The sequence below is a fragment of the Pristis pectinata genome, chromosome 1, assembly GCF_009764475.1.
Source record: "Pristis pectinata isolate sPriPec2 chromosome 1, sPriPec2.1.pri, whole genome shotgun sequence".
Lineage (NCBI taxonomy): Eukaryota > Metazoa > Chordata > Chondrichthyes > Rhinopristiformes > Pristidae > Pristis > Pristis pectinata.
The window spans coordinates 48960992-48979221 of NC_067405.1; the positions used below are offsets into that span (position 1 = coordinate 48960992).

At 38.0% G+C, this 18230-nt stretch overlaps 1 protein-coding gene across 1 annotated transcript in view; it reads right to left on the reverse strand.

Moving 5' to 3' along the window:
* ccdc141 (coiled-coil domain containing 141) overlaps positions 1–18230 on the reverse strand; it is a 95402-nt gene that overhangs the window by 62523 nt on the left and 14649 nt on the right. Inside the window, exons 5-9 of the mRNA XM_052029793.1 lie at positions 16238–16491; positions 15201–15320; positions 12649–12843; positions 5295–5467; positions 762–903 (exon numbers count right to left, since the gene is read on the reverse strand). Of these exons, the coding sequence (XP_051885753.1) occupies positions 762–903; positions 5295–5467; positions 12649–12843; positions 15201–15320; positions 16238–16491 (884 nt within the window). The remainder of the gene's footprint in view (positions 1–761; positions 904–5294; positions 5468–12648; positions 12844–15200; positions 15321–16237; positions 16492–18230) is intronic.

Here is an 18230-nt window from a genome sequence, read left to right on the forward strand (position 1 = left end):
GGGTAAGGATACATAGTGTTTGTCCATTTCCAACGGTCAGCCTGACAAGTGAGATAGAAGTGTTGAATCAAACATTGAGTAATTGATGTTAACCGAACAAACCTTTACACTGTCGAGAGTGCACCAGAAACAATGCAACAAGACCACTTCCATATGGGTTTTTGAACATGAAAATATGTGTAGATAAAGACAGTAGTATATTAGAACACTCTCCACTTACCTGAATGATTGCAGCTCCAACAATACTCAAGGAGTTCAACTTCATTCAGGATAAAAGAGTTTGCTTGATTGGCATCCATCCATTGCCCTAAACATTCACTTTCTCAACTATCAGCGTACTTTGGTTGCAGGGTGTGCTATTTACACGATGCAGTGGAGCAGCTCATCAAGCTGGCTTAGATAACACCTGCCAAGCCCAAAGTATTCCCTCCATCTCACAAACCACCGTGACATGTAAATATATCATTGTTAGTTTACTGTGTCTTGAGATAAATCTTGGAACTCCTCTCGACAACACTGCAAAGCACCTTCAACGTATAGATCGCAGTACATTGAGAAGATGGCTCACGACTACCTTGTCAAGGACACTTGGGTCTGGGGAATGAATGCTAGCCATGCCAGAGGTACACACATCTCATGAATGAAAAATGAAAAATGTTCTATTTGAATAATAGCCAAATCTGTTCTTTGAGGTTTCCTAACACAATTAAGGAACTTGTTTTATTAAAAGGAATACATTTGTTTGTACTATATTATTATACCTTTTCAAAATGATCATCAAATGAAGCAGTCAGTTGTTGTTTCTTTGAAGCTAATTCCTTATCAGCAAAGCATTGTCCAGTCAGCTGATCTACTCTCTGTTGAATGTAGCCAATCATCTCCTGAATTCCAACAGCTCTGAAACTAAACATACAGAGACAGCTGCTGATATATCTCCATAACCAATAAAGGGACTGAGGGAGCACTAAATGAATTCAGGGTATTCAAATAATAAAAATAGCCAGGCATCTGTAACTTATATGCCTTCCATGAAAAGCAAATCATCCCTCTGACCTTGCAAATTGGAGCATTTGAAAACTGTCGCTTACCAACGTTCAACAGGAACTGCCTTTCACAACTTTTAAATCAGAATCATCAAAGATCATATTAAAAAGAGTCATTTTTGCACATGAATTAAATATAATTGAAAAGCAAAAGAACTGCAGATGCTGGAAATCTGAAATAAAAACAGAAAATGCTGGAATCAAACTACAGGTCAGGCAGCAACTGTGGAAAGAGAAAATAAAGGGACATGTTAAAGCTGTGAAATGCAGTCAGAGTTGTTGCAGAGACGGAACTCAAAAGGGGAATGTTGGAAATGCTAAACAGATCAAGCAATATCCATGGAAAGAGGAAAACTAAGTAAACATATACTTAGTTTTTCTCTCCTGGCACAGGCAGTTCACATTTTCTCCATGTTCCACCTGATTAGCTTCCCTGATTAATCCAACAACCAGACAACTTCATTTGCAGCTTATCACCTCAGAGATATTCCCTTTGTCCTGTCCATCCCTCACAACCTCCCTGCTCCATCCCACTCACCCCATTCCCGTCAAGTTAAAAGTACCTTGCATTCTCACATTTCCAGTTCTGATCGAGGGCCTTCAATCTGAACATTAACCTTGTTTCCCTTTCCACAGATGCTGCCTGACCTGCTGAGTGTTTGCAGCATTTTCTGGTTTTACTCCATTGTATCAGAATGTTATTTTAGTTTACAAGAATAATTTTTGAAAAGATGTACAAAATTGTGTTTGTTCCTAAGCTATTATCTTTAGTTTGAGATAAGAGTTTTATCTTCACTTTAAATCTCTACAAAACAAATCATAAAACCATAATTTATAAATACATTATATGTATTCTTTTTTCTTGTTGTTTTGCTGCCACCTATGGACAATTTATACACTGGCATTTTAAGACTCTCAACATGAAAGGAACCTTTAGAGCTTTCAGGACAATTCTGAAAGCATGACAGGCTATTTCAAACACCAGTTAAATACACAGATATATATAAATAGATCTCTGGATCATGTCATTGACTGACTGCTTATTCAGTGTTAAAGGGAATTTTAAGTATGCTTTTTGGGCATATTAGAATGAAGACTGTGAATTTAATAAGTGGGACATCATGCCTTTAACAAATTCCCTACAATAGTGAGAAGGAACTATTCAATAAATGGAAACTCAGCAGCTGTCCACTTAATGTATCTTGCAAAAGTTGACATGTTTAACGAATGTGCATGAAAATTGAAAATTTACCTTTTGATCATTTCAATTTGACAGCAATTAAGGCAAGAATTTCCCAAACACCAGATTAAAAACTTCAGTACCCTGGGATAAATGGTATGTTTTGTCAAAGGCATTATTGAGAAAATTTGTAGCAACGGTGATGTACCAAACAAATAGCTGGCATATGCTGTTTGTATATGATATTTGTACATAATATCAGTGAAGTTTCTGATACATTGTGGATACACTGGCACAGTACAATTCATTTTACAAGATCAAAAATCAGCCAAATAGCAGATAAACTTTAAAACCAAACTGAAGGTTTATGGATCAAATGTTTTGCAAATTAAGCATATAAGGCAATCTGTTAAAGGTATGATCTCCCATTTATTAAATTTCTTGTCCTCATTCTAATTTGCATAATTTGTTCTAAGTGGATAGAAACTGCAAACGTGTCTAATATTCTGCTAATGGAACTTTGTTTCTACAAAATTATTCACAGATCCAGGTGCAAATATAGGTAATGATTCAAAAGCACTTTTGGTTACACATAGGTAAATATAATAGGGTGTATACAGTGAAGGTGAATAAGGGAAATAACTCCAACCCTCTTCCTCCCAGCTCCATCTGCCCATCATCTCTCTCCTCACCTGGTTCCACCTATTGCTTGCCAGCCCCTACCTCACCCACCCCTCTCACCTCTTTATAATGGCTATCTCCCCTCTACACTCGTGATACAGGATCTAGACCAGAAACGTCGACTATCCCTTTGCCTACTCAGATGCTGCTTGACCTGCTGAGTTCCTCCAGCAGTTTGTTTTTTGCTCATTCCAAGTATGTCTCATAAACTTACTCTGAACTGCTTCCATTGCACATACTTCTTTAAGTATGGAGACCAATGCTGTACACAGTACTCCAGATATGGTCTCACTGATGCCCAATATAATCCTACTTTTGTTTTAATTCTTCTCACAACTTCTAGCCTTCTTAAGTCCTCTTCACAATTTGGTTTACATTTCTTTGAGTCATGAGCAAACTTATAGATAGGAATAAGATACAGAATATAATCTATTTGCAACTTATAAAGCTAATTTCAAGGTGAAAGGTTAGGTGGTTTTTGCCAAGATCAACATTTCATGACATCCCTGGAAACTTACGAACTGAGATTCCCATTAGGCAGGTCTTCCTGCAAAAAGGGACTGAAATAAAATCTGTTCTTACCCAGGCGAACAGGACCAGAGCTGGCCAAATCCCAATCCAGTCCCTGATTCTAAATGTGCTGCACAGTAATGCAGCAGGAGGTGTTACTTCCTCACAGGTCCAGCAACCTGGGTTCAATATGACCTTGAGTGCTGTATGTGTGGTTTGCATTTTCTCCCAATGATTTTTCCTGGGTGCTCTGATTTCCTCCCTGCTTCCAAAAATGTGCTGGTAGGTTAATGTAGGCTTTTGTAAATTGCCCCAAGTGTAGGTGTGTGGTAGGAGAATCAGAGGGGAGTTGACAGGTATGTGAGAAAGAATAGGCTACAGGGAGATAGGTAGGGGAATGGGACTGATGGTGTGCTCTGAGAGCCAGCAGAGACATAATGGACCAAATGGCCTCTTGCTGTGTCAAAGGAAATATACAAAATAATATAGAAAGTCCATCTATCACTCATCAAGAGTGGAAGAGATGACCCAGGTAAAATAGCAAATGAAATGTGTTGTCTTTATCACCGGTTTCAAATGGAACTGTGGATATATTTTATAAAACTCTAGGAACTTGGATTAGAAGGATTTAGAGATTTACAGAGTACATCAAAGGTATTTGCATCAATCTGAACAGTCATGACTTCCACTGGTTTCATAAGGAGAGTATGTCTACTTCAGGCTGGAAACTTCTCAGGCACAACCACCTGATATGAAAGGAACTGGGACAAGTTGGAGGATGTGGGAGTTAAGGATAGGTGGAAGATCCCAGGCCTTGCCATATTTCCAATCCCAATCACTTTAAAAAATACTATGCTATAAGCCAGATCCACATATCTGGCCAACTCTTAGATCAAAGAAGCACACTCTTTGATATTTTCTGCTAATTGTAAAATATGTCAGCCTTCAGGATAAGCAGTTTTCTTAAATCATCAATTAATATTTCAATGCAAGTATTTTCAAGTTAATTAACTGAATCAGTTCTAAAATGTGTTTTCTGAGCAATAAGTTTTAGGCATAGGGCTGTGGATTATTGTAAGAGAGCTTACTGAACTGCAAAAAACAGTCCAGCTCTTCCTTGACCATCAACAGGCTGGGTACTTATTTTCTGGACCTTGTCCTTCTCAGCACCATTTACTAAAAACATCAGTGACGATTAAAAACAAATGCAATTAAAATTAAGGCAGCCTTCCAAAGAGATTTTGGTGAGTGACCACCTTTTTGAGAGTCTTATCAATGCACTACCTATTCACGCTACCACCAACATTCTGCACTCCTCCCACACCGTTCTTCTGAACCCAAGCCAACCTATTATGGAGTATTAAAATAATCCTGTGAGAGGCAGTTATCCTCTGCATTATGTTAACATTGAGAAACTTCATGGCCTTTCAAAGACATTAACAATGCTCAACCTATGATGCAGCCATAGGAGCTATAGGGCAAAGCACTACCAACCAACATCAGAATAACAGGTTGGTTAGGATGTAGAGTACAATACTGAACCTGTTTAACATTTTAAGGTAGACATTGCAAAATACACTTCACAGATCTGACGAATATCCAGGAAAAATCTTCATGTGTGACTATTTTCTAATCCAATATCACAATTTGTACAATTTATGAATGTCAAGCAAAATGTGACTACAACTGTTCTGTCTGTAAGGAACTGTCTAGTCACTGATTTTTCACTTCATGGAATTTTGTGCATTCAATGCAATATTTACTGTAATCCATATGAAAAACACTACAGTGCTAGAGGAACTCAGCAGGCCAGGCAGCATCCGTGGAGAAAAGCAGGCAGTCAACATTTTGGGTCAGGACCCTTCTTCAGGATTCCTTACCTCTGAGAGTCAACTTTACTCAGGAGCATTTGTCCCTTCAGTACAGCATCTGAAGTTGCATCCTCGATTGCCTGGCACAGAGTCTTATGTTCTTTAGCGAGTTCTGGCAAACTAAGAGCCTTACAATTAAGTTGCTTCAATTGGTTCTCTATGCCTCCCAGTACATCAAATCCCTGTCAATGGAAACACAATCTAATATCAATAAACCATCTTGCATCAGCTATTGTGGAAAATCTGGTGTCAATGTATTCACTGCAGGATTAGTTGGTTGCTTTTAAGCAAATATGAAATTTTCTTGTAAATTTCAGTATATGATTGTAATTAATATTGAGGGCTATAAGGCTGTCATATGGCCAAAAGCCCTTCTCCACATTGTCATCACTTAAGAAAGGTTGTAATAGATAAAACCCTTTTAGTTATCAAGGAACTAAAGAAGAGAATATTCAGAGATTTCAATCCATGTTATTAGCTTTAAAGATGAAACCCAATTCCAGCTGTGAAATCACATTGCAGCCATTGGAAGGCCAACCAGCTTCATTCACTCAAAACTGGAATTATGTGTTGGATAGTGAAAGAAGAGAGGGGAACTATTCAAAACCATACAGGTACTGAGAAAGCCAGTGTGCAAAGCCCATATCCTGCACTTGATATTCAAACTGATCATATTTCAATTCATTGTATTTTTACTTTACTTGGTATCGTATAGATGAGCTTTCAAAATATTTTTTTTAATGGATTTGATTAACTTATTCTGATTGAATTGTTACTGGTGCAAATGGACAAGTCTTTACCTGGAATTAATGTGCAACTGCAAGTTGGGGTCTTGGGGAACGTCAATGTCAAGAGGAGGAGGGTGGGCTAACGCCCTGCCTCAACTCTCTTCCACCAGCAAACAGGATATTCAGGGCTCTGTCTCCTCATTTAGGCTAATTAACAGTTCTAATTACTTTGATTTCCAGTTCAAGTTGTGTTCTAAGTTATTGTGATTTGTGAAGTATACTGTTCCCTTTTCTATTACACTGGTCATATTGTTTTCCATACACAATTTTAATTAACTTGCTAAAACCAAAATGTTGAAAATGAGCTTTGAAAAAAAAGATAAACTATTTAATTTCTTCTATAATATAGAACATAAAACATTACAGCACAGTACAGGCCCTTTGGCCCACAATGTTGTTTCGACATTTTATCCTACTCTAAGATTTATCTAACCCTTCCCTCCCATATAGCCCCCCATTTTTCTATCATTCATGTGTTTATCTAAGAGTCTGTAAGCATTTACAAATCAGACAGGGCAGGATGATTAATTGGAAATATCAGGAAAATCACAAAATTTCTACATATTCAGGTGGGTGATCACTGACAAATCATTTTAAATTTAAATAGTTGTTTTTTTTTAATTTATTCAAAGAACATGGCAAGACCAGTATACATTTCCCGTGCCTAATTGCTTTCCAGAAAATGGTGGTGAACTTCCACCTTGAAACCATTGGAATTTGGCACAAATGAATAGATCATTTCAGAGGACAGTTTTAAATCAGCTACATTGTTGTGGATTTGAAGTCACAGGACACATTGAGTAATATGATAGGTTTGCTTCCGTAAAGTTCATATGTGAACCCACTGCATATTTTTGTAATCATGATCAAGATTACTATTTCTACCTTTTTACTGCAGATTTGTTAGATTGCTATGGTGAGAGCTGAACAAACATTTCTGGATTATTAGTTGTCTGGGTTATTGTTCAGTGGCAACTACTATTATACATTGTCATGCCCTAGTGTGCCTTATCTTTTTATTTACCTCATGTGGTAATGCAGCATTATCCACAATAAGTCAAAAACAAAATTACAAAATGCTTTGAAAGTATATATTTGGTAACAATGTATTACCACGTTATAGAAAGTTGCTGTTTATTCATGTTTGGCCATTATATATGAGATGGTTTACACAAATCTATGATGTTCGTTTCTAACCCACAAGTGAATCCTCACTTATGCTGTGAAATAAAACAGAACATTAAATTATGAGACTGTAGTGAAAATGAATATGTCCTTCAATGTCGTCTTTGCATGTGAAATCCCCCATTAGCAACTAATTAAACAACCTAAATAAAGTGTGAAAGCTGCATTTGTCAACCACTGGGTTCACAATATCTTCAAACACTTTTATACTAGCCAACATGCCTGTGAGGTGATTAAGTATAATTGGTAATTATTGCTTAGAAAGGCATGAATTACTCACAGAACACATGTTCCGCTTGAAAATAACTGATGCGCTTATCACTCTGCAAACATTGACTTTCTTTTTGAAAGTAACAGTGATGCGAAGTGGTTTGCACTCTTTGCACCATTTAAACAATTGTGCCCAGTTTAAAAATGAATGGTTTGCCTTGGCAAATAAAGAGGGACAACCTTCTTCAAGCAGTAATAGCAACAGAAGTTTTTTTAAATAGAATTTGCCATTTGAAAAATCTGACAAATTAAGTTGGATGCATTTATATAAATAAAAGGAACTGGGCTGGAAAACATAATGGATTTAACTTCAGGGGGTTAAAAGAGAATTGGGTAACGCAGTTACAGAAATAACTCTGGCCAATGGGGCATTAAATGGGCAGAGTAGAATTTAATGTTGCAATTACCTTAGAGTTATAAGGTAGAGAAATAGATCCAATGGCCCACCTTATGCATACGTTCAATCTAAAACCCATCTGTACTAATCACATTTTCCACCTAATCTTCCTCAGATCCTCTCTAAACCACCTACTTCTTACCTGAAACATAAGTCCTCTGGTTTTATACATCTCTGCTAAGGATGAAATTTTCTCACCATCCACCCTATCTGTGCCCCCTATAATTTAGTATAGCTCAATCAGAATCCCCCAGTCTCCTCCACTCTAAGCAAAATAAACACAGCCTAACTGGTCTCTCCTCATTTCGTTAGCTCCACCATGATACGAACCAATAGGCCTACAGTGGAACCATTCTCAGCAAAGCCCAGCGTCAAACAAAGCTATCTTATAGCCCTGACACCTTTCTCAATCTTTCTTACTGCAATGTTGCACCTTACCTCTAGCAACCTCCCTGTGAGAGTGAAACTAATCAAATCAGAAACTGTTTAACCTTGGTAACTACATTCCAGATCTTAGGTCACCCAAACCTCAGTAATCAAGCTGCAGTACTCAACTGATACTTATGATTGTGTGCTGTAGTAGGGCAAGCTCCAAGACTTGTCAAGTTGAATAAAGCATACGAGAGGATGGACCTTACGCTCAACATCTACAAGACCAAAGTCCTTTGCCAACATGCCCCACTGACAGCACACTACCTTCTGTCAATAAAGTTTCACAATGAAATCTGGTGAACGTGGAACACTTCCCATGAGGAGCTACTTTTGAGTGAAGGGAGACATTGATGATGAAATTTACCAGCACCTTCAATTTATCAGCAAAGCATTTGGTTGAGGAAAAAGGTATCTGAAGATCAAGACCTAGCACAAAGTTCATTTCCTACTAGGCAGCTGTCCCCACCCTGCTGTATTCCTTTGAGATGTGGACCACCTACAGCAGGGTCCTCGAAGCAAGGATGTACCACCCCTCAGTGTCTGTTTGATGGTCAACATCCCCAGCATCAAGACTTATACAGTGAATTACACTGTTGACTCCAATTGGCAGCTACATCATCTGCATGCTTGAAACCAGACTGTCAAAGCAGACACTCTGCTCTGAACAGGTGGGCAGGGGAAATGATTCAAGATGCTCTCCGAGTCTCCTCAGAAAATGGAGGGTTCCCACTGACACACAGGGAACTCTGGTGTAAGACAGCTCGAAGTGGAGAAGGTGCATTTGGATGGCATTGAGATCCTCAAGTCAGGAGCGTAAAGAAGCTCAGAGTATATACCAGAAGATACGCATCACTTCACAAGCCATCTATGAGCCCATATCGTTAAGCACCAACTGCCCAGCTGTGTCAGAGTCTGGGCCTATCAGCCACTTAAACAAACTATGTCACTGGACTTGCCAATGAAGATGAAGTACACACTCTGAAACTTTACTCCAATTAAAAGTGTCATGTTGATGATCAATTTTTGTATTTCAAAATCATTCATTGGTCAAATTCAGAGTGTTTCAGCATGCATTATTATAATACTGCAAACACAAATGTCAATTAAATAGCAGCTATGATGAAAATCCACACAACGGCAGCAGAGAAGCAATCTATGCATATGTTGGCACTGGAAGAGTGGCAACACTTGCGGGGTGCCCCCAGCACATTCTCAGTAACACAAGAAGATGCATTTCACTGTGTGTTTCGATGTACATGTGACTAAATAAATATCTTATTTATCACTTGTTCTGAAGCACAAAACCACCTCACAGTTCATTCACAGAAGCTGATTGCCCATGCCCTCCAAATAGTTACAGGCATTTACCAGGTTTGCTTGATTGAGGGTCAGCACCTCAGCAAAGACATGTGCTTTATCTGAGGCATACGCTTCTGATGTGCCAGTTGCAGACCTACCATCTTCCACTCTTTACAGAAAAAACTGATCCTGCTCCAGAGGCAACTCAGAAGGCACCAACATTTGTCAGCACCCTGTGGGACAGCAGGAACGTAATGGAAGCAGCTTCATAACAAACAAATTGATTTCCAAATATGTATATTGACTGAATTGCACTGAATTGATTTTCCAAATGCCCACAAAATTGTATTCTTCTGTCTATTTTATAATGGATTAAATTTTTTGCTAGTTTGCTTGCAATTTCCTGATACATATAGAGAACAAGCAAGGACCTCTCCAGGTGTCATAAAAATCAATGCTTAAATTTGCATTTTTATTGTAATGCTCAGTTACTTACAAGAAGCAGATCAGATCTAAAAGTAAAATTGAGTGAAACAGACCTATATTAGTGGGTTGGTCTGAGCGTGAGAAAATCAAAGATGAAACCTTCTAACTCAATCTGTGTATGAACACTAACCACAGAGATCTGACCAATATTTATATATTGTTACAAATGAAGCAAGGCAGGGCCTGTTAATGCATAAAGTAACATAACCAAGCAAGTATGAAAAATTGATTTGGTGTGAGGGGCATTAGCATGTTTCACTGACATAGGTATGAAATGGTATCCACATCAATTTATAGCATGGATTCGATTTAAACTGTCACTGAATTGGCTGTCTGAAATGGCTTAAATACTTTGAACCTCAGAGATAAGACAGCAAATATTTATGAAGAGGCACAAATGGTATTGGAAGGCCAAAAATAATCAGAGAACAACAAGGCATGACCAGGCAGGTCATGAATCTAGTTAATACGGTCTTGCCATTTAGTTATTATTTCTTCGCAATTCCTCATCTGGAAGATGACCAAACTGGCAGTCTGCTGGTGGTTAAGCCAGAAAATCTGTGACAAGAACACACAGTTGGGACCCTTGATGCTATAGAACTGTTAGCATTCTTTTAGAAACTGCCTCCCCATTCCTAAATTTTTAAGGACTCAAGATAAATTGAAGTTGCAGTATTCATTTACTTTAAAATTCATACACTTATTAAGCAATTAAGCAATTGAACACATTCAAGCACATCAGTATTCATATACTATCATATATGAATACTTATTAAGACTATTGTTTATTGACTACAGCTCTGCCTTCAATAATAGAATTCCAAGCAGACTCATCACCAAACTCTGAAACCTGGGACTCAACACCTCCCTCTGCGACTGGATCCTTAACTTGCTGACCAACAGACCGCAATCGGTGAGGATAGGCAGCAACACCTCCAGCACAATTATTCTCAACACTGGTGCCCCACAAGACTGCGTCCTCAGCCCTCTACTCTACTCCCTATATACTCATGACTGCGTGGCCAGATTCTGCTCTAACTCCATCTACAAGTTTGCAGATGATACCACTGTAGTAGGCCGATTCTCAAATAATGGTGTTGGAGTACAGGAAGGAAATAGAGAGCTTAGTGACATGGTTTCATGACAACAACCTTTCCCTCAATGTCAGCAAAACAAACGAGCTGGTTATTGACTTCAGGAAGGGGGGCAACGTACATGCACCTGTCTACATCAATAGTGCTGAGGTTGAGAGCATTGAGAACTTCAAGTTCTTAGGAGTGAACATCACCAATAGCCTGTCCTGGTCCAACGTCGTAGGCGCCACGGCCAAGAAAGCTCACCAGCGCCTCTACTTCCTCAGGAGGCTAAAGAAATTTGGCATGTCTCCTTTGACACTCACCAACTTTTATCAATGCACCATAGAAAGCATCCTATCTGGATGCATCACGTCTTGGTATGGCAACTGCTCTACCCAGGACCGCAAGAAACTGCAGAGAGTTGTGGACACAGCCCAGCACATCACGGAAACCAGCCTCCCCTCCATGGACTCTTGCTGCCTTGGTGAAGCAGCCAGCATAATCAAAGACCCCACCAACCCGGGTCATCCTCTCTTCTCTCCTCCCCCATCAGACAGAACATACAGGAACCTGAGGGCACATACCACCAGGCTCAAGGACAGCTTCCATCCCACGGTGATAAGACTATTGAACGATTCCCTTATACGATGAGATGGACTCTTGACCTCACAATCTACCTTATTTGACTTTGCACCTTATTGTCTACCTGCAATGTACTTCCCTATAGCTGTGACACTTTACTCTGTATTCTGTTAGTTTACCCTATACTACCTCAATGCACTCTGTACTACCTCAATGCACTGTGTAATGAATTGATCTGTATGAACGGTATGCAAGACATGTTTTTCACTGTACCTCGGTACAAGTGACAATAATAAACCAATACCAATGTTAAGTGTTTTAATGTGGTCAATTACTAATTTTATAAAATTAAGTAATTTATTTTTTTAAATTATTAATCTATTGTAATAGTTCCTAAGGGTTTCTGAAAATTGGACACGTTTGAAGCCTTTTAAATTACTGTGTTGGCTTTGCAGGAGTCAAACCCCCACCCACTGCTTTGCCTCCCATCAGGGTTTTCCAAGGGCACCACCTGGGACCTACTTGCCTCCAGGGCCTCATGACAACTCACTGGAAGTCTCCAGGGTACAGAGGGTTGGTTTAATTGGCCCTCAGTTCCAGCAGTAGTGTTTGGTGGATGGATGCTGTGGGCGATGGGCCAAATTTGGCTTGATTTGGTCCAGTGAATCAGTATCATTAATGAAAGAGATTTTTCAATGTAATTTTATCTACATTGGTCCTTTTTTCCTTCTTCCAAAACTGAAGGCAGCAAATGTCAACTGATCTTCCTAATAAAAACGAAGGTTCTGTAAAGATATCCTAGATGTAAAGAACACAGATGTCAAATTGGATGTGAATCAAGAACTAACCTTATTTGCACTTCTAAAAAAATCATGGGCCTCTTGAAGCAACATTTCTCGTTCCTTCATGAGGAGCCAAAACTCCTCATACATCAGCTTCATTTTCTGATTTTGAAATGCCAGCTGTTCATTATCTGTGATCTCTGCATTCAGTAACATCTCATCGGCCTCACCTTTCAATCTTTCAACTACTGAGGTGAATTCCTGCAATAAAATGTTTAAGATTCTGTAACATATTTCTTTCTAAAGGTGCTGAGACAACATTTGAAAAATATAACCATGTTAATTTTATATACTGTAGTACAGACCAGAGAGCATGTAAAATGGTGATTATTTTGAAACAGTGATATTGTTATGCTTCCAGTAAAAATGTAAAGGAGGCAGTCATTTAGTCCATTAAATCCATGTCAGCTCTCAAAGTATTTCCATCAGTCCTATGACCCTATTTATTTGTCTGTCGCCTATGCTCATTCACATGCCCATCAACTCCCCACCCACCTATATGCTAATACAATACCTGAAAAACATGAATATTTGATTTATGTAACCATCCTCAGTGTGGTACCTTATTAAAAGCCTTTGGAAAATACATCAACTGGTGGCTTCTTTATCTACCTTGCTATTTATTTCCTATTAGATTATGCTATTAGATTTGTCAAACATAATTTTGCTTTCATAAAACTGTCTGCCCAATCATATTGAGCATCTGTTACCATATCATTATTAATGGATTAAAGCACATTCACCTCAACTAATGTCAAGAGAGCTAGTCTATAGATCATTATTAATGCTCCCTTGCCTTTTTTGAGTAGCAATTTGCTTGAAACCAAAATGTTGATGGGACCTCCAAAGTGTGTGATGTAATTCTCAGCACATTTACTGTTAGAAAACCCTTTCCCACAAGCAGGTTAAAAGGCAGCTGTGAGGACTTGAGTACCGACTGGCAGCCCTTTTTTTTTGCTGCTGTCTATCCAATTGCTTTCACAAATGAGGTCCAGGAAGCACTAAGAATGGGTGGACACAAAGTTAAAGTGAAAAATAGGTGTCGCTAGCACATTAATAAAACAACTAACACGTTATTGGCAACAAACCTTTCGCAAGGCAGTTGCTCGCTTACAGTCAATTGCACTGCAGTGAAACCTGGCAGTCAATGCATTGATAATTTCAATGATTTTGATCCCAAATCAATTCACTCTTGAACACTGAAATCAAGCCCTACACATTCCTTGATATATTATGTATTCACCAAAATACACTGAGTGATAGTTTTTTCCCACAATTTAGAAATACTTTATGTGAGAGCACCTGAGGAAAGCACCTACTTAGTAAGGTCCATCAAATTTAACTATCAATTCTATTTTGTCTTTCTCAAAAAAAACATGAAAGCAAAATAACCATTTAGAAGCTTGTGTTGCTTAAATGAAAGGAAGTTACTCCGCCTACTCATGTTCAATGGTTATGTGATGTTATGTCATACCTAAGTTTAGAGAAGATCCGTTGTTCAATTTCTGAATCTAACTTAGACTTTCAAACATTGTGGGGAACTTTTTTGAACTATTTTCAAAACCTTTGATTTGGTGGTTAAAGTACAGATATTGGCTAATATCATTATGTGTTAAGGATTTCTCTTTGTCCTTTTTTTTAAACTAAACAGCTTCGGTCTCGGTAGTGGGTTTAGATTTTTTTTATAATAAAATTATTCTAATTTAATCATTATTAATTATCATTTTTGATTACCAATATAGGGTATTGTGATTTTAAGTATGATTTAAGACAATGTATTTAGTACTATTTTATCAGTTGTCTGATTCTTGTACTCTGTATTCTCTATGTGGAATCAATAAAAATATTGTAAAAGAAAGAAGCTTTAGTTAATAATGTTCTGGATTCACTGTTCAAATAAGTGCTTTTAGAACATAGAACATTACAGCACAGTACAGGCCCTTCAGCCCACAATGTTGTGCCAACATTTTATCCTACTCCAAGATATATCTAACCCTTCCCTCCCACATAGCCCTCCATTTTTCTATCATTCATGTGCTTATCCAAGAGTCTCTTAAATGTCCCTAATGTATCCGCCTCCACCACCTCTGCTGGCAGTGTGTTCCACAGACCCACCACTCTCTGTGTAAAAAAAAAACTTACCTCTGACATCCCCCTTATATCTTCCTCCAATCATCTTAAAATTATGCCCCCTCGCGTTAGCCATTTTCGCTCTAGGAAAAAGTCTCTGACTGTCCACTCAATCTATGCCTCTTATCATCTTGTACACCTCTATCAAGTCATCTCTCATCCTCCTTTGCTTCTAAGAGAAAAGCCCTAGCTCACACAACCTATCCTCATAAGACATGCTCTCCAATCCAGGTAACATCTTGGTAAATCTCCTCTGCACCCTCTCTAAAGCTTCCACATCCTTTCTATAATGAGGCGACCAGAACATGTATATTTCATTTCACTTGGGTATCTATGTCTAAAAAGTCCATGAAATATTGTATTTCAATACTGCTTCATGCCAGGGAGATGATATGGATTAAATGTTGTTCTGGAAAGTGTCCACATACCTTGGCTTTACACTCAAGCTCTTGTTGCTCTTGCTGCAGCTGTTCATTTTCAGTCAGGGATGAACCCAGTTGTTCATTCTGTAAATATGTCTCACCATGGTGCTGAAACCACTGCATCACCTTCATCAATTACAGAAAAGAAGATTGTGAAATACATTTACTATAAGGCACAACACAGAGAAATTACACTCAGCTATTTTCATTCATAGAAAACAATCGATTCCTGCATATGTAACGCACATAGCAGTCAAGATTATACTGATTTCTGTAAACACACGAGTGATCTTAATGGATATTTATTGAAATAAAAATATTAGTCTTATGAGGCTAATTACAACTAAGTTAAGACAATTTATAATGAAATATCACAACTGAATGATCTAGAAGTCTATTTAATTTTCTTAATTTTAAGTTAAATTTAAAATTCTCTTTAATATTCAAGACTGCATGAGAGAAAATGATCATTGATATTGAAGTCAAATAATAATAAATCTTTTTTTTCAAGTTAGTAAGGTGAATTGCAAATATTTTACATATTTTCTCCACTACAAACTGAGGTTTAATGAGGACATTTAATTTGTATTTGTAAAGGATATAAATTTAAGAACAGGAGTGAAAGTGAGCCAATCTGATAGAATACATGTGTTTCTTCTCACTGCTGGTAATGAGATTATTATGTGAAATAATACTTGTAATTCTTTCCAAAGTCAGATAAAAATACAACAGCAAACAATGAATTCTAAACCCATTCCCAGTGATCTTATGAAAGTGCTTTTTTTTAAAGAATTCAATTTCAGGATGTACATATTGGTGTCATTTATTGTCCATTCTGAAACATATGCTCCTGAAAGTTACTTTTGATCACCATTTTTGTTTTGATGATATTGTACAACCTTCAAAAGCAAGAAGTCAATAGCAGTTCTTTTAACCAATTAATATTTCCCCAAAAAGAAAACAATCCCATACTTGAGAAAGTATCTTACTATTTCAAGATTAAACTTGCAGCATTTTGGTAAAAATATAGATTGGGCTCTTACCTCATCTACCTGCTGCTCCCACTTATAGACTTGCAGAATCTGTTCCAGACTGCACCGCTGGTGATGGGATTGTTCCTCCAGCTGTCTCCTCCTGTCTTGTAGCATTTCCAATAGACTCTCAATTTTCATGCAGCTACTGTGAGCCCCATGAATTAATTCAGAATTTATTTTAGGTCCAGGTGCCTTAAACTCTTTGATAACAGCGATGAGTTCTTGACTTTTGTTAAGAAGAACCATTGAGTTTGTTAAAAGAACTACAACAGAAGTAAATTGTTCAGAATCAGATCGCAGTTCATCTTGCACACAAAACAGTAAACATCTGACACACTTCTAAAATCATTATCAGATGGTTGTTTGAGGAACACTTCAAATAACAATTGAAATATTATTAGAGTGTATTCTTTTGATCAATCCTTCCTCAATGTCTATTAATTGGCCTCTCTCTTCTCTAATTCATTCCCAATTTCTTTTCTGCTTTTTCCTTTAAAATCTCCATTGTTCCAAAATGGAAGAGATCGACTCATTTACATCCTCCACTGCCATTAATGTTTTATAAGTGATCAAGAAGATATACATTTATGTGGAGGGACTGGACAACAAGCTACCCTTCCTCTCAGCTCTCAAAATTGGAAGGTTCCTTCAAATGATTGAGAACATGCATATGTCCAGTTTGAACCACTGTAACCAGTATTGGTCCTATGATATTACGTCTCTCTGTTTCTAATTCCAATAATCTCTCAGTGTATTGCTCAGTCTCTCTGTTTAATGCTTGTCATTTGTTCTTCCCGGACTCATTGGTTGAAATTTTTCAAAACTCATTGAATTCTGGGGTGGTACAAGTGGATTGGAAAAAGCAGATGTGACTCCCTTGTTCAAGAGGACAGGGAATCAAAAGCTGGGAAACTATTGTCAAGTTAGGTTAACATTTATTGTTGGCAAGATATGAGAGTCAATAATCAAAGAAGAAATAGCTAATCACTCAGGAAAGTTTAATCTAAGACAAGATATCTTTATTAGTCACATGTACATCGAAACACACAGTGAAATGCATCTTTTGCATAGAGTATTCTGGGGGCAGCCCGCAAGTGTCACCATGCTTCCAGCGCCTAATCAAACCAAGTCGGCACAGTTTCATGAAAGGCAAATTATGTTTAATAAAGTTGCCTGAGTTTTTTGAGGATGTAACAAGCAGAGTAGAAAGAAGGGAATCTAGAGATGTGGTGAATTTGGACTTCCAAAAGGCATTTGACAACGTGCCGCATAAAAGGTTGGTACACAAGTTAAGAGCTTGTGGCATTGGAGGAAGCGTGTTAGCATGGATTGGATTTGGTTATCACATAGAAAGCGGAAAGTTGTCACTTTTTTATGTTGGAAGGATGTAACTGGTGGTGTACTCCAGGGATTAGTTCTTAGCCCTCAGTTACTTAGTATTTATATTAATGACCTGAAAGAGGGGACAAAATGTAAGGTATCCAAGTTTGCCAATAACACAAAAAGTAGATGGAAGGGCAAGTTGTGTTGAGGATATTACTCTGCAAATGTGATATAGATAGATTGACTGAGTGGGCAAAAGCTTTGCAATTGGAGTGTAATGTGGAAAAGTGTGAAGTTATGCACTTAGATAAGAAGAATCAAAAGGCAAATCGATAAAACACTGGAAATGAGTCAAGTACAGAGGGATCTAGGTGTTCTTGTGCATGAATCACAAAAGGTTAGCAGGCAAATACAGCAAGTATTTAAGAGGTCAAATGGCATATTTGCCTTTATTGATAGGGGTTTGAGTTTAGAAATAGGGAAGTTTTGTTACAATTGTACAGGGTGCTAGCGAGGCACACCTGGAGTCCTGTGCACAGTTCTGATGTCCTCACCTAAGAAAAGATATAGTAGCATTAGAAGCAGTCTAAAAGAGATGCACTTGACTAATTCCTGGGATGAGATGATTACCCTGTCAAGAGAGGTTAAACAGGATGGGTCTGTATTCTTTAGAGTTTAG